At 40.7% G+C, this 17,517-nt stretch overlaps 1 protein-coding gene across 4 annotated transcripts; it reads left to right on the top strand.

The window, feature by feature from the left end:
* The first annotated feature begins 4,843 nt into the window (after window positions 1–4,843).
* LOC121272337 (solute carrier family 35 member G2-like) lies at window positions 4,844–16,548 on the top strand. Of its 4 annotated transcripts, none has more exons than XR_005941873.1 (2): window positions 4,844–4,964; window positions 16,390–16,548. XR_005941873.1 is itself a non-coding variant. In XM_041178966.1 (2 exons), exon 2 carries the CDS (start codon window positions 10,429–10,431, stop codon window positions 11,650–11,652), a length of 1,224 nt encoding a protein of 407 aa, XP_041034900.1. In that variant the 5' UTR covers window positions 4,844–4,964; window positions 10,406–10,428; the 3' UTR covers window positions 11,653–11,809. The 4 variants fall into 4 exon arrangements, 3 of the variants coding, with proteins under 3 accessions (XP_041034900.1, XP_041034909.1, XP_041034918.1); XM_041178966.1 differs by lacking the exon at window positions 16,390–16,548 and adding an exon at window positions 10,406–11,809; XM_041178975.1 differs by lacking the exons at window positions 4,844–4,964; window positions 16,390–16,548 and adding exons at window positions 5,211–5,238; window positions 10,406–11,809.
* Window positions 16,549–17,517: the final 969 nt, after the last annotated feature.

Here is a 17,517-nt window from a genome sequence, read left to right as displayed (position 1 = left end):
GCCTACTTTAACATAACTTATCTGAGGGAGCTTGAAGATGGCTGTCTTGGAATTCCAAGCAACCCAAATCCCTTGTGGCAGTTGCTTACTTTGGAAGGTACCTCATCATTATAACTTAGTAGCTGAAAATATTTATGTGAGGCCTTTTGGGGTGGTTCATTGTAGCACAGTGAAGTCAGGTATACTGTTAATATTACAAAAGCAACAATTAACTAGGGCTAGGTGGATGAAATTAAATGCAAAGCTTTTGATTTATTGGGTTAGGGTTAAGATTAGGGTTAATCAAATACAGAGGAGTCCATAGATGTTACACAACTGCTGTAAAAGTCACAAAGTACTTTTAAACAGTGTTTTATGTTCATCTGCAGGAAATTGTATATAGGAGGAAGAACAGGTCAGAACTGACCTGTTTGGTTAGACCATATAATGAAAAAAGTACAATATGGTGGGGAGTATGGTCATATTCTTAATAAGTGTTCCAGATGGAAAGACCCCCTGCTGGGAGTATGATTTCAAAAAACCCTTACTTGGAGAGAAGGAAAGAAAAGTGCCCCACTTAAATAACAGGTAGAATTATAGTGTTAGAGAAGTGGGTCATTCTGGCCTGTGCCAGCTCTCTAAAAGAGCTGTCCAATTTAGTTCCACACCCCAGCTTTCAGTTAGCACTGAAAATCAGCTCCCTTCTAATACATGCCCACAGGCAGCTAACAAAGAAATAGGTCTTGTGCTGCAATTAAATATAACTTTGGGCAGATACTTGAAGGAGTTCAGCAATTTCAGCCTGTGTATTATACAGAGTTACTTTGCCCTGTCATTAAACCTCATCATTGAACACCAGTAACACTGAAATAATTCATCAGCTGTAAAGAAAATGTGTTAGCAAAAAAGGATATTGCAGATTTTAAAAAGTTGCAAAGCCTTCCAATTGGCTTTAATATACACAGGGTCTTCCTTTGATTACACAGTTGCAGTACAGAAAAAATAAATGCTAACCCATAATATTACAAAAGCATGAAAACTCAGTTATCTGGTATAATGAGCAAAGAAACAGGTCTGGCATTGGAAGAAACCTTTTGATCTTTATGTACCAACATGTACTTTCAATCAACAGAGTATGTCTGTATGTTGCTAGGATCCTAGCAGGCCTATTTTCAACAATTGTAATTGGAATTATGAAATCTGGGAGAAGTGTGTAGCCTGTTACTGGTGGTGATTCCAGACTAGTATCTGAAGGAAGCTTACTAGGATCATGTTGAGTAACCATACAAGTGTGCCACCAGGGTACTAAGATAAGCTATTTATTCCAGCAGGGGTTAGAGTTTTCTACTGTTGACTTATTACAGTAGTCACTCTGTGACATGGAGATCAATGCAAAGGTTATAAAATTGAGTTGCTTATTAATAAACAGAAAGGAAATGGAAAACTGTTCAAATTTATATCTTCTGTTTCTATGGTAAGCTGCCAAGTCTATGTGTGTCCAAGTCTTCACCAAGTCCAAAATTCATTAAGTGTGAACTGAAGCGTGGAGTTCAATATTAAGTCTCTGCATCAAACCCTAACACAGCTTAGCTCTAAGCCAGAATGGTACTTTTTGGATTTGTATTAAAGGAGGGCTAATGGAATGCTGAAAGGCAAAAGTTTTACATCAACATCCTGGAGTTACCCTTGACCAGAAACCAAACTGGACTGGCTTTATAAATACTGTGGCTACAAGAGCAGGTCAGAGGCTAGGAATCGTGCGGTGAGTAACTCACCTCCTGATTCCCCAAAGCCTGTCCACTATCTAAAAGACACAAGTCAGGAGTGTGATGGAATGCTCTCCACTTGCCTAGATGAGTGCAGTTCCAACAACATTCAAGAAACTTGACACTTCCCAGGATAAAGCAGCCTGCTTGATTGGCACCCCTTCCACAAACATTCATTCCCTCCACCACCGATGCACAGAAGCAGCAGTGTGTACTATCTGCAAGATGCACTGCAGGAATCACCAAGCCTCCTTAGCCAGTATCTACCAAACTCACAAACACTACCATCTAGAAGGACAAGGACAGCAGATGATGGGAACACCACCACCTGGAAATACCCCTCCAAGCCACTCACCATCCTGAATTAGAACTATATTGACACTCATTCACTGTTGCTGGATCAAGATCCTGGAACTCCCTTCCTAACAGCACTGTGGGTTTACCTACATCACAGGGACTGCAGCGGTTCAAGAAAGCAGCTCACCACCGCCTTCTCAAGGGGAATTAGGGATGGGCAATAAATGCTGGCCTAGCCAGCGATGGTCACATCCCATGAATGAATAGAAAATATTCCCAATTTCTCAATTTTTTTTTGCGTTTAAACAAGTGACATAAGAGTCATATGATTGCAAAATGGAGATCAAAAGTATTCATTTTTTAACTTAATAGTGGCATTGTTCTGTTGTCCCCAGAAGCTGTGAAATTGTGCCTTAGTATGACCTAATTCTCCTTATTACCTTTTCTCTTTTTTAACATATGAATGTATGAATTAGGAGCAGGAGTAGGCCATTTGGCACCTCAAGCCTGCTCCGCCATTCAATAAGATCATTGCTGATCTGATTGTTGCCTCATCACCACTGTCCTGCCTACTCCCTATACCCTTTGATTCCCTTGTTAGTCAAGAATCTATCTACCTCTGCCTTTAAAATATTCAATGACCCCACCTCTACCACTCTCTGGGGAAGAGAGTTCCACAGACTTATGAACATCTGAGAGAAAAAAATTCTCCCCATCTATGTCTCAAATGGGAGATGTTTTATTTTTAAACTGTGTCCTCTAGTCCCCTGTGTACCACAAGGGGAAAGATCCTTTTAGCATCCACTCTATCAAGCCCTTCAGGATCTTCTAAGTTTCAGCCCTCAATCCTCAAAACGCCAATGGATATGTAGCAGTGATCGCAACATTATTGAATTTTGCATTCAGTTTGAGGGAGAGAAGATTAACTCTAAGACTAGCATTCAAACTGTCCAACCTATCCTCAAGCGATAACCCCATTATCCTAGGAATCAGTTGAGTGAACTTTCTCTGAATCAATGCGATTATATCATTTCTTAAATAAGAAGGCCAAAATTGTACACAGTACTGCAGATGTAGTCTCACCATTACCCTGTACAACTGTAACAAAACATCCCTACTTTTATATTCCATTTCCCGAACAATAAACAACAAAATCCCATTTGCCTTCCTAAACATTTGCTGCACCTACCTTTTGTGATTCATGTATCAGGACAGCAAAATTCCTCTGTACCTCAGAGTTCTGCAATGTCTTTTCACTTAGAAAATGTGCTGCTTTTCTATTCTTCCTGCCAAATTGGACAAGTTCACATCTTCCCACATTATATTCCATATGCCAAGTTTTGCCCGTTCACTTAATTTATCTATATCACTTTGCGGACCCTTTATGTCCTCTTCACAACTTACTTTCTTACCTATCTTTGTGTCATCAGCAAATTTAACAACTATACATTTGGTCCCTTCATTCAAGTCATTGATATACATTATATATAGCTGAGGCCCCAATATTGACCCTAGTGGCACTCCACTCCTTACATCATGCCAACCCAAAAATGACCCATTTATGCCTACTCTGTTAGCTAACCAATCTTCTATTCATACTAATATGTTACCCCCTAACCATGAGATCTTACTTTGTGTAGTAACCTTTGATGTGGCCCTTTAACAAATGCCTTCTGGAAATTTATGTACACCACATCCACAGGTTCCCCTTTATCCACAATGCTAGTTACGGCCTCAAAGAACTCCAATAAATTAGTCAAATGTAATTTCACTTTCACAAAACCATGCTGACTCAGTCTAATTACATTGATATTTTCTAAGTGCCCCGGTATTACCTCCTTAATAATAGATTTCAGCATTTGTAAGAGTACAGAGTTTATTATGTGTGCCAAATATGATACCTTGAGTGATCAATCTTCCTTCCCTGCCAAGTCCTTGTATATTTGCTGCCTTTCAAATCTATACTCATCACACCCACATTCCATACTTGAATCTTTCTGAACAGTTTCCAAAACTGCTACATGCCCAAAATGGTCCCATGCAATTTCACAAATCACATTTTCTGTGACTATGATCATGGTACATTATCACTCCTTGTCCTATGTGACCTCACTGCAGCCTTTGACACTGTTCAAGAGTGAACCATTTTACAAAGCCAATAAGCATGTGGACCAGGTAGGAAATTAGATCATCAGCATTGTGGTGGAAATTGAGACAAAGGAGCAGCAGATGGGTCTCAGGGACAAGATGAACTCAGAGAAGGTGTGAAAGGAAATAGAAGAGAGACTAGAGAAAGGTGTGGGCTCACTGCTAGAGTAGAGGAGCCTGGGGAGAGGGTTGGCTAACTCTGCGCCAGCAATTGTTCTGCAATGACTACTTTATTTGAAGAAGAATAAGCGCTGAAACAGTTATATAAAAAATAAATCTTCTCAAAGGCAGGTAGTGTTATATTAGCAGGATTAATGACACATCCACAGTCCTATGCTAAACAGATCATTAGGGTTTCTATTGAATTCTACCGGGATGTATAGAAATTGAAGTCACTTCGGACTGTCTCGCAATGCTCAGTGCAGGCACCTGAAGTTTTGCACAGAATTGGTGCCTTTGTGCTGGGGCATGCATACGATACTGCCAGCTAGACATGAGTGTGACAGCGGGAACATTGGGAACCTGTCGATAATATTACGACATCGAGAATGAGGAGAAGTTGTTGTCGATGTTATATTCAGGAAGATCAGCTCTGGGCTGTTTGATGAATTGACTCCAGCCTTCTGTGCGCATGCACTCTGCCTTTTCCCCACTCCAGGTTCTCTTGCAGCTGTTTGCCTTGTGCTCTGTCTAGGTGAAGGAGAGAGAGGTTAGAGCTTGGGAAGTACGACCATCTCTGCCGCGCAGCATCTCCCCCTGGTGCCTTCTGCTCAGGTAAGCTGCAAAAAAAATGCGGTGCCCCCCTCCCCCATCCCCTCCCCGCCGGTCCCGGGAACATCTCGAGGTCTCCTCGGTGCCATCAGAAGCTGTGTGTGTGTGTGTGTGTGTGTGTGTGTGTGTGTAGGTGGTTGGGGGTGGGGGGGTGGGCGGGGGAGAGATGGCAGGAGCCTGGCAGCCGTCACATGAAAGCCGCCGCCGTGCTCCTTGGAGCGTTTAACCCGACTGCTGTCAGCAGCATTGCAAGTGCTCAGCCCGCCAGACAGGGAAGGTAAAGTCCTGTTACTGTCCGCTGTGATAGAGGCAGATCTCTGCTGGAGAGCCCAGTGAGCTGGGGTTAGCTTCCTGCTTCTTGCATGGGGTGGGGGAGGAGGGTAGCCGTGAGCTTCTGCCTTGCGATGGGAACGGAGCCAGTTACCTCGCCGTGTTTCTTCCATTCGGTTTAGTACTCGCTGTGTTCTCAACCTTATCATTTTAACCATTCAGTCTCACTTCCCACTAGCCAGGTGGTCATTCACCGTTACTATTTAAGTGCAGGTCTGGTTTCATTAACGCTGCTCTGCAGTGGGAAAGGGGGCAGAGAGAGGTAGCTCAAGGTAAAGCTGACGCCTGGACCACCGAACCCCGCTGATGTTGGATTCATGAGCCGTTCGTGCTTTCCACCCTAAATGTGTTTTGCATGCTGCTCACAGGCGCTTGTGTTCTGTTTGTAAACGGTGAGGGATGAGTGATAAGTGAATGTTGACAGGACGTTCAAGGGCGGCTTCCAGCACATTTCAGTCGGGGTCGCTGGCGGAGAAGCTGCATTTGTGTTCATTTAGACTCTTCTGTCCATTTGGAGCACTGAAGGAGATGGCTTGTCAGTGAGTGATCCACATTTAGATCAGGAAAGCCCAATCTAACTGCTTTCCTCTCCAGCTACGTATTAAAGGTGGCATTATTCCATATCTAAATATAGTATGTTTAAAGATATTTTATGTGCACATGTGTCATTCCGTTCACAAAAAAAATCATTGATTAACGATCGGCAGCATTGTACTTAGTTCTTCAAGCGCATCTTACAACGTGGCTTTTTGATTGTGTACATATCCAGTCGTTTTATTAGTACAATTTAACAGTAGCTGCTAGCCCCTTACGGACTTGCTGTGGATTTTCTAAAAGGCCCCAAAAGCAAGCAAACACAATGACATTTTCCAATGATTGCTAGAAAAAGCAGACCTGTAAATATATGATGTGATACTATCGACACGTACCCATCCTCACAGACTCGGATTAAAGCCATCAGTTAGTGCCTCACATTGGAGTCTGTAAATACCGTATAAGCTACCTTATTTTTTGAACATTTTCTGAAGAACTGGTTCTAATTCCAGCATGAAGTAGTACCATTCCGTTTACTGCTTTGTATAATCTTCTTTCGTGCCTGCATTCATTGATGTGCTGGCCAATTAACTGTTCTGTTGCCGCTTCGTGGTGCAGCCGAGATCTACATTTGTTTTGGGGGTCCCTGATGCACAGGAGAGAGACTGACCAGGCATCATGCACCCTGGCCTAAATCTGACGTGTGTCCTGCCCCATAATTTCGCTGCATCGACCCGAAGGCAATAAAACACTGTGGTTACTGGAAAGCTGAAATAAAAACAGAAAATGCTGGAAAGACTCAGCAGGGTCTGGCACCATCTGTGGAGAGGGAGAGAGAAAGAGTGAGGAAGAAAACAAGTCATCAGATCAACTTTCGCTGTCAAGGTTCCTTTCTCCGCTTGATCTGCTGAGCCTTTCTAGCATTTTCACTTCTTTGTGACGTATTCTAACATTTAATTTAAACGTGTTGCCTTAATTCAAAATATTGGAATAGCATATGTGTGTTAGCAATCACCCGGTGTCAGGAGCGAGACATTTAACACTTCATATAAATACCTGGCGCTTTTCTTTGTAAAGTAACAGTTTGGCCTTCACTTAAATCAACGCCACCAAAAATGTTGAATCGAATCTGCAATGATTCCATCATTGAACTGCGCTGTACTCATTTATTTCCATGTAATGTCTACATTATTTATCAATAGTCACCACCACTTACTGGATCAAAAGGGCAGCCTACTTCACTTATTTTTTTAACTGTACTCAGGAAGCTACATCAAGCAAAATAAATCGTACAGATCTTAACCTTAAAGAGAATTCACCAGAAAAATGAGCCAAGACATTCTTCAGCATTCAGTTATCGAATCCACTGTAACTTGACCTGGGAGACCAGAATGTAATGTTGCATGGACTAATGGAGCCATGAGCTGTTATAATGGACACAAGCCAACACCACTCAAAATCTCCTGTAAATTATTCCAGAGGGAATATTCTGTTGTGACACTGCCTGGGTTACATTTATCGCTGTAACAAGGAGTTCCCTGTTTGTAAAGAGGCTACCTGAACAAGGACAGACATTTCATAGAGTGCAGTTTCATTCCCTTTTTGAGCGTTTCTTTTCGATTTTAAACAAAGCCCGTACTTATTATTTATCCTATCTCTATTACTTGATTACTTGATTAAGGCACTGTCCAAGTACAATTTGGCAAATGGAACAGGGACGTAGCATCCTTTGGGATGCTGAAAGGATTTCCAGGTGTTAATCCGTGGAATGTATATTAAGTAGGAACAGATCCTACAGTCAAATCGGATTCAATCCAGTTCCATCGTCCTTGCAGGATCCCTCCCCGCCTATACTGTTGCCTCGATACCAATCCACTCGGCGGTCATTAACATTCATACATAGAACTGAATGGAATTGGTCCTTGTTGTCATCAAGCAATGGTGAGTGATAAAAAATTCCAACATTTGGGATTTCTGTTGGCACAGTTGAGGAAAATGATGGGGATAATTAAGTTTAAGACTAACTTTACTGTAGTAACCTACGAGTCTGATATAGTGAGTCTTCCATGTCACATTTTAGGGATCTCAGCCCAGTTTCTGTTATCTGATTTAATAGTTAGTGTGCGTGGGTAAATAAACACTTGCCTTGACAACACTTTAAAACCATTCATAATTGCAAAGAACATAATTTTAAACAAGCACTCACCCTTGTCTTAGGAGACAGTTGGCCTTTTTTAGTATGAGGGACATCCGAGTGAACATTGAATCACTCCTTAAAATCCCCAGTGAAGGTTGAAACCAGATATCCCTGTGCTGCTTGGATTAGTTTAATACTGCCATTCCAGTTAGCTATCTAAAGTTCCATCAGGAACAATTCGTTTTTTAAAGTTTTTTTTCATTTCTGAATCATGAATTTCTGTAATGGAACGAGAGTGAGTGGGTGGTGTGGCAAGTTACCATTCCAGGTTATCAGTGGATGGCTTCTTTTGCAGGTCTGTGGATAATGGAAATAGCATCCAGACATTTTCTTCTTCATTCAAATGTAGGAGTGTAAATAAAGAAAGTGATTCCTGAAGCATTTTTTTCAAACTGGTCAAATGAATAACCAAGGGTCCTAGCTGTCAGTTTTATTTTAAGAAATCTTGATGAGTAGCTAAGCTTCGTCAATAATGTCAAAAGAGTGGATGAGAAAAGATGAATGCTTTCAAGTGCTCGTTAGGCATTGCCAAACTTACTACTTTGAAAGCCAGCAAAAAGTATATTGCAATGGAAAGGAGGACTGAGGGGGCAGCATTATTTGTGGACCAAGGGTCAAGATAAAATGCAAGCGGGCACTTACACCAATGTGCAAAAGGAGGAAAGAACAGGATTAAGAAGCATCTGACAGCCACCTCAAAACATGATGACTTCTTTGCAGTATTCACTGAGAACACAAGTTTTCTTGAGTTATTCTGCATAGGGATTTCTTCCTATATTGACACACTCTTTGTCACCCCATAAAAATATTGGCATACTACCTGCGATCCTCTGTAAATATTGAAGGCCTCAGGTCCAGCCAAGTCTTCTCCTCAGCCAGTGGATAGTGTTTGCGATATGTTGCCCTGAACTTTCATTTCAAATTTCTGTTACAATTTTTTAGCTCCAGAAGCACTAGGCCCTGGGACGGATTTCGCAATGGTGATGACAGCTAAACTGTCAGCATTTGTAACCATTACTCCCCTGAAGTTAACAGCAACTTCTGAGTCTGCCCATTCGTAGAATAATGCATGCTGGCATCACTGCTGCTGTATACCAAGATATCCACTGAACCTGGTGCTGGATTTATACTGCGATTGGGAAAATGGGAAATTCCTGCCACAGAGATTGTTAGATCTTTCTGGGCATTTTTCTTCAAGGTCAGGGAAGAGTGCCCTTGCTCTGCCACTGACCATAAGATCTCTGAAGAAAATATGTTTGCTCATAACAAAGGTTGTGTTTGATGATTCCATCATCTGCCTCCCACCATCATCTGCAACTGGTCTACTGGTCCAAAAAAATCAAATACTAAGATTACTATGGTTCAGATAAAACTCCCATGTAAAGATACTAAGCCACACCAATCAGCTGTGTTCTCCAGAAGTCTGTTCCAGCAGATGAAATATTTAATGCATTTCTGGAGTCTCTGGTTCAATAACAGTTAGTTATTTAACCTAAAGTTGGCAGTTTTTGTATTTTCCCCTGATGCCGGCATTTTAAATACCATTGCGGTAATAAAAATAAAACTTCCTGTTATTGCAACAATGTTTGTATGCAACATAAAAGAGGCAATACAGAAGAGAAAACATTTCACTTCTGTTAGGATGTGGAATGAATTACTCTAGCACTGATTGTTGATAGAGAGTTCTTCTAGAGGGTAAGGCGGAGGGCAGCAGAAAGAGCGGTCAACCTAAGGGTAGTTGGTTGATGGGCATCACAGAGCGGTTGCAGACGAATTACAGTGAAAGTGTGAGAATGGCGCAAAACAGATAATCGCGGCATACCATGACAGCAGATCTCCTGGTAGGAGTAGCTACAAGCAGCAACAGAAAGGAGGATAGTTGACATGTGCTCTATTTGCAGTGTAGCTGAATTTTCTACAAATTACTAACATTAGCATCTGACTGATATTAATTTCTGAAATAGTTCTGTTATAAAAATAATGTGTTAAAAAATTTGTCATTTTGAACATCCAGTTATTTATTATAGTTTCCATATATTCTCTATCAAGTCAACTGTTTATCAACTCATTCCTTTGGCTCTTTCCTATTCTGAGTGACTAATTAATTGACAGAATTAGTTACACAGGGATTAACTAAATTTACCATAGTTGGTGCTTTGAAACATTGTGATTCTTGAAACATTCTATACTCTCTTGTTGAAGGAATTCATGGAAGGGTTATAGCTCAAATTAAGGCTTTCGAATTAATCAGTTGGATTTGCTGGTGTAAGCAGCAGTTGGTGTGGTGCCAGTTTCTCATAAATATAAACTGCAAATGCTGTTCCACAAGTACAGTAATGACAAACATTATAAAGATTTAACTTTTCTATGAAATTTGCTGCAGGGAAGAGATTCTGCTTCAGAAAAATGGCATCCTCGCCTATTAAGACAACACACCCCTTGAAGAAAAGAGTGAAAATCCACCCAAACACAGTGACTGTGAAATATACGGCACATTACCCACAGCCAGAAGAAGAGGGTTATGAAGAGACATACCTGGACAGTGAAAATTATGTTGAAGACAACCCAAAGAAAAAACTTCTTGGTGACACTAAAAAACAAGGAAGAACACACTTTGGGACAATTGATGTTCGTCAGAGTTTATCAGAAGAACAGACAGAAAACACTGGACAAAGTGTGGCCTCTGAGCCAAGAATAACCTGGGTAGCTCTGGTTGGTGCTGCCTTGGCCCATGGTTGTGTTGCATTAATAACTCGACTTGCTGCTGATCGGTCAAAAGTGCCGTCACTGGAGCTCCTCTTCATTCGTTCTGTCCTGCAGATCTTTGCTGTTGTGGTTGTCTGCTATGGCAATGAGCATCCTCTTGGACCCAAAGGATACAGGATGGGTCTGTTTCTCTATGGGGTATGCAATGTCATCTCCATTACCTGCGCCTACACCTCCTTTGCAATTGTACCCCCAAGCAATGGGACCATTATGTGGAGAGCTACCACCACAGTCTTCAGTGCCATTCTAGCCTTTCTACTGGTAGATGAATGCTTGGACTATACTGACATTGTCACAGTAGTCTGCAGTGTCTTTGGCCTTTGCCTGGTAATGATCCCAAATATTGTTGATGAAGATAATTCATTGGTGGGCCTTTGGAAGGAAGCCTTTGGCTATACCATGACAGTAATGGCTGGGTTGACCACAGCTCTGGCCATGATCATTTACAGAGCTATCAAAGAAAAAGTTAGCATGTGGACTGCTCTTTTCACCTTTGGATGGACAGGTACAGTTTGGGGTGCATCCACAATGTTTATCCTACAAGAGCCTATTATACCATTGGATGGAGAAACCTGGGGGTATCTATTAGGGATCTGTATCTGTTCTACTGTGGCTTTCTTAGGTGTATATTATGCACTAAATCGATTCCACCCAGCATTAGTTAGCACAGTGCAACATTTAGAGATCGTAGTGGCCATGATCCTCCAATTGCTGGTCCTCCGTATGTTTCCAACCATGTACGACCTTATTGGTGGATCACTAATCATCTTCAGTGTCTTTGCACTGACTGCTTACAAGTTTTACTGGGTCAACCGTAATGGCAGACAGGATTACCTGGAGATAACAAATTCCCCTATCAAATGAATGTTAATAATGTCGTAACTAACTAGAAGATTAAATGTGAGCAAGCAGCTCTATAAATGTCAACTGTGCAATGTTCTTTTGTTACTGTAGTGTCGAAAGATGGTCAGTTGCTGTTACGTTCTCTGAATGTTCTGTGGAATAAAATGTGCAGCAGACAATTCTGAAGTGTCTGTATTCATTAATGAAAAATAATCCAGTGTACATGCAAGGATGATGAATGAATTAACATGTTATCCATTCATAGTATTGTGGAACTCAAGCTTGGTGTTTTGAAATGTTTACACAATCTTACGAGGTTAATTTTTTTCAATACTTCAATATCAAGCATGGGTAAATAAGCAGTATTAATTGAAAAGCATCAAGCACAATATTCTACATATTTAATCTTGTACAATAAGTCAAAATAGCTTTCCTCCTAAATAAGGTACCCTGATTGAGACAGTCATTGATTAAATATGTTTCTTAATGAAATTATACCAGATTAATGAAAACCCGAATCCTTAAATTTATTTATCTATTTTAATTTGGAATGAATATTCTCATGATGCATGTTTAGATCACAGTTTTGCTTAACACTGCAGTTATACTGCTACTTTTGCATGCATGATGAATAGGAGAGAGATAGGATGCATGATCTGGATGTTAACCATTATAACGGGAGGAGTGAACACCATATGGGCTTTGTCAAACTGGCATAATTCAGGAGTCATAGTATCTCTCAGCCTGCAGCACGCCATGACTATCAGATCTGTGTAGACAAAGCTCATCACAGGAAAATTGGGGCTTATTTTTGCCAGACTCCAGGAATTTTATTGTCCATCCCACTCTTTCATTTCAGCAAGTTTGTGGTGTGCATGAATAATTGTAAGTATTTATGTCTATCATCACACCAACATCAATGGTTCATGGATACCCAGACAGCCAGCAATGGTTTACAGAGAAAGAAAAGCTGAGTACAGGAATAACAGAACCCCAACCTATACAGCCTGTTGGTATCAGAAACCAAGAACTAGTGTACAGGACAGGGACGTGTAGAAATGTGTTAGTGGCAGCACTCCTGCATCTGAGCTAGAAGGTTGTCGAGTTCCAACCAGAGACTTGAGCTTGTAAGCAAGGCTAACACTCAAGTACAGTACTGGGGGAGTGCCGCATTGTCAGTGGCGCCATCTTTTAGGTGAAACACTAAATCGAGGCCCACTCTGCCCAATCAGGTGGATGTAAAGATCATATGACATTATTTGAATAAAAGCAGAAGAATTCTCCCAATGTCCTGGCCAGTACTTATCATTCAAACAACATGACTAAAACAGGTCATTTGGTTATTCAGCTCATTGCCACTTTTGTCACCTTGCTGTGTGCAGTTTGACTGCCACGTTTCCCTATATTATAACAATGACTACAGTTCACAAGGACTTCAGTAGTTGTGAAACACCTTGGACATCTTGAGGTCATCAAAGGCACTATATAAATCCAGGTTCTTTCTTAGCACCAATGCATCCTTAGAATATCAAATCTGGTCTAATATCTTCCAAATTAAAAATGTACCTCTCTCCTGAAGTCAATGACTCTTTGATGGGTTTCTGTGATTGCTGGCTATCCAAATATGAGCCTCAAAAGAGGTCAGCAGGCTGTCCTAATGTATAGATACCACAGCCAAGCCCAGCCACAATATCATTTGACATTCACACTTGTGCTTCTAACAGGGGTGACTGGAAAGCAATCAGAAGCAATGTTCCTCTTCTCTAACCCAAGCTACTGAGGCCAAATGTAGTATTCTTATTGTTGCCCAGCGGAGATCAACTCAGACTGCATAGCCAGGGAATAGAATACATAGCCCATGGAGAAGCAACTTAAGAAACAATATATGGATATAGAAATTAGGTTATCACCTAAGCTTCCATTAAGTATGTTATTTTATTTCCTTGTTTCCACACCCCACCCCATAAAATGAGACTGGGGAATAATAAGCCCCAACTATCTTAATTCCAAATAACACTAATTTAACAATAACAGCTGAGCTGCACTTACTTGTAGAGGACATTACAATAACAATAGAGAACTGATGACTCACTATTCTGGCACTGGATTAAGTTTGAAATATAAATATATGTTTTTAATCATATTTTACAAAATGATGATGACATTAAATTTTCCACATTTGTGCTGGAGGCATTCAGACAACTGAATCAGTTCAGATTCGAATTGTTATGTATAGGAAATCCAATTGATTGATCATAATGACTGTAGTCAAAGTCCCTTCTCATAATTTCCATTTAAGATGCGTTTTAATCAAGGATGTTATCGCATCTGTTTTTTTTTAACCGATGTATCAGAAAATCGATAGTTCCCGCTGGAAAAATGCTCCCATGATGGCTCAAAGTTGATCCTCTGAGTAGCTGATTCAAACAGATCAAGAGGGTGCCACTTTTGTTAACAGTTCGAGTCCTCATGACCCTTCAACAGAACTTAGTTCTGTTGAAGGGTCATGTGGACTCGAAACGTCAACTCTTTTCTTCTCCGCCGATGCTGCCAGACCTGCTGAGTTTTTCTAGGTAATTCTGTTTTTGTTTTGGATTTCCAGCATCTGCAGTTTTTTGTTTTTATATGTTTTTGCCACTTTTGTTTACTGGCCTGTGCTAGATTACCTGATCTCAGCTGCAGCTGAGCATTTGGGATGCTATAATTGGCTTCAGCAACCCAGGGCTAGAGATGTGAAATCCTGTCTGTTTCCTGCTCCTGACTGGATGTATCCATGTATGGCTATCAGTCTCCCAAGGATGCCTTCTGCAGGCAATTAAATGATCAACATACTCTGCCGAGGCTCCCGTGTAATGTTCACCCAGATGACATATGTTGAAATTGTACTGTCAGCTAGGTTAATGTCTCAAGAAAGGAAGGGAGCAAATTGGTGAGAAGAATCCTTTGAACCTTTTCCAAGACGACTAGATCACTCATCATGTGAGGGGACCAACACTGAATGCAGTACTCGAGAGGCAGTCTAACCATGACCTATAAATGGCTTTCCAGTTAACACATGTTCTATGTGATCTCCTGGACCAGTTTCGATTGCCTAAGGGACTTGGAGAGGAATTTTTCAGTGTATTTTTTCCCTTATTGGCCTTGGGTATTTTTATGTTTCCTTTTGTTTCTCCCAAGAGATTATGTGCTTCCTGGAGCAGGAGGTAAGGAAGTGTCCAGTCATGATGCCCCAGCCATCATGAGTGTGGGGTAAGCTTGATGGACCAGCTGGTCTTTTTCTGCCTGTCATTTTTGAATGCTCGCAAGAAAACATAAGATAAATGGAAAAGATTGAACATTCTTTTTAAAGCAACTGCTATTCATTACAAAAACAAAAATACCTGGAAAAACTCAGCAGGTCTGACAGCATCTGTGGAGAGGAATACAGTTAACATTTCCAGTCCGTATGATTCTTCAACAGAATTAAGGAAAAATAGAAAAGGGGTGAAATATAAGCTGGTTTAAGGTGGGGTGGGACAGGTAGAGCTGGATAGAGGGCCAGTGATAGGTGGAGATTGCCAAAAGATGTCATAGACTAAAGGACAAAGAGGTGTTGATGGTATTCATTACACTCTCTGGCTATTTGATATAATTGTGCAGGTAATCCCAGAGAATGTGTTAATATGTGCACAGCTGTACAAACACATTATATTTTCTTATTTTTCTGTCTTTTTTTATGTTGATCTTCTCCTGCTATATTTTACACTTTTTAATTTTTTATTAATCTTAATCAAAGTATGAAAAACAAGCATGTAAAAAGATGCTGTTGCTCCAGAATCTGTTGTCAAGAATTGATCAACCTTGTGTTTCTCACTCGCATCTAACAAATGTAAATCTGAGCAGACATGACATGTTGCAGCATAGAAGGGTAATGGATTCCATATCATATAATTTCTTGACTTTAGCGGAGTTTGGATGGTGAAACTTGGGGGCAATGCTTTTTCTATGGCAAAAGAATGAAATCAGTTAAGCACTGACAACAATGTGATGTATTTCTTAGGGATAATTTTTGGTGCCGTTAGTCAAGCCCTGGAGATCGGTTACAAGTTTTCCTGCTCTGAATGACAGGGAATAGAGTGGTTCAAGAGACAAAGTAAGTGGATGGTAGAAATGAACACCCAAAATTGGACGAGGAGGATAAAATCATGACAACTAACTTCTAAAATGCTTTTTCCTTCTTTCAAAAGTTACCTTTTCATTCAGTAAGTTTGGTAACATAATGTTTAAACAAACTGCAATATATATTGAAAGGATCTGAACTAGATCTGTGTAGCACACTGTAGCTTTAAAGCAAAGTCTCATCGGTAAAGCATTGCCATCTTTCCTGGAAAAACTAAGTTCCATGCACGAACTTCAAGGTCCAAAATTCTGAAATCATCTTAAATTTAGCATCTGCATCCTGGATTCAGAATCACCTCCTGACCATTTGGTTTCTGGCCCCTTTGATGACTCAAGTTATTTATCTGGTGATTAGCTGAGCCATAAAAGACTAAGGAAGATCTTAAATTGGTTCAGTCTGTGCTGAATTTGCTGATGATCGAAGATAAGGGTATAACTATTGAAATCAGTGCCCCTTGGTTAGGGATGGAAATTTGCCTAGCACTCCTGCTCCTGATTGTAATTGGCTCCCACTGGAATTGTATATTTTGGCCTTAATTGGATCAGGCTGCCTGTGATATTTTTTATGGTGAAATAACTGAATAACATTCACTGTCAAAGGTGATGCCTGAGAAATATCCATCTAAGAAAGCTGCCAGAGGAAGAAATAGTTTCTGCAGCGCTGTACCCAAGTCATTGCCTTCAGGACAAAAGGAGAGGGAAGAAAATTGATAGCAAAATGGATAAAACCTTCTGAATGCTAGTTAATTCTGGACACTAGACAGTTGCAGGATTCCAAATCCTCATTTCTGGATGGAACCAATGTAAATAATTTCTATCATGTTAAAAATTGTATTCAATAAATGGCACAGAGATTTTATATTAAAATGGCTGGAAAGTGTTTAATAATTTAATAACAATATTTCCTTCAATGTAACATTCTATGGCAATGTTTGTAATGATTGTGCCCTTTATCAGCAAGCGTTTTTCATTGCAATAAATAAACTCTATTATATGAATGCGTGTGGGGAAAATGTTCATAACTCACTTGGTTACATGAATATTACGAGTTTTCCTCTCATGTGAAATATTTAGATGTTCTACTGTAATGCTGAGTAAAGTGTGAAGTTTAGCTCCTTCCACCGAGCAGAAGTACAGTAGAACGGGAATTACTATCCAGGTAAGTATATTTACCATTCATTTCTTGCCCCTCAACTCTTTAAACATCACTTCTGTTGTTTTCTTGAACAGCTGAGGTTCCTGCCTGAGCCTAATAAATGGGTCTAAACTGGGGTTCTATCACTTGAATGGGACACAGATTCTATTTTGCCTGCATTGAGTGGATGACAACTGTGGAAGTCCCATTCATTAAAATGTGACAGATACCCAACTGTGTAGATTTAAATCTCATTATCGTGAATAGACCTTATTAAGAAATGCATGAGACAGCAAACATCAGTTTTCACCCTGTCAGAACATGCCAAAATTTACCTGGGCCTGAATTTTTCAGTCATTGGGTATGTGCGATTGGCAGGCCCGGGAGCGGATGGGAAATGGGCTTCCGGCTACGATTGTCCACCGAAGGCGATTTCACTCTCACTGGCCAATTAACGGCCAGTCAGTGTGAAATGTTCACGCTGCAGGGGTGGGGGCAGGAAAGGGGTGGGCGTTGATGTAACCGAGGGTGCGTGTGAGCGTTCTGAGAGAGACCCCTGAAGGCAGGCAGCTGCCCAAGGAGCTGCAGACCTC

Source organism: Carcharodon carcharias, chromosome 2 (assembly GCF_017639515.1).
Source record: "Carcharodon carcharias isolate sCarCar2 chromosome 2, sCarCar2.pri, whole genome shotgun sequence".
In the NCBI taxonomy this organism is placed as follows: domain Eukaryota; kingdom Metazoa; phylum Chordata; class Chondrichthyes; order Lamniformes; family Lamnidae; genus Carcharodon; species Carcharodon carcharias.
The sequence above is the reverse complement of the archived record's forward strand: the minus strand, read 5'-3'. Positions and strand labels throughout refer to the sequence as shown.

What these genes read in the sequence shown, in the direction of transcription:
- LOC121272337 (XM_041178966.1), top strand. Translation starts at nt 10,429, where the DNA reads ATGGCATCCTCGCCTATTAAGACAACACACCCCTTGAAGAAAAGAGTG.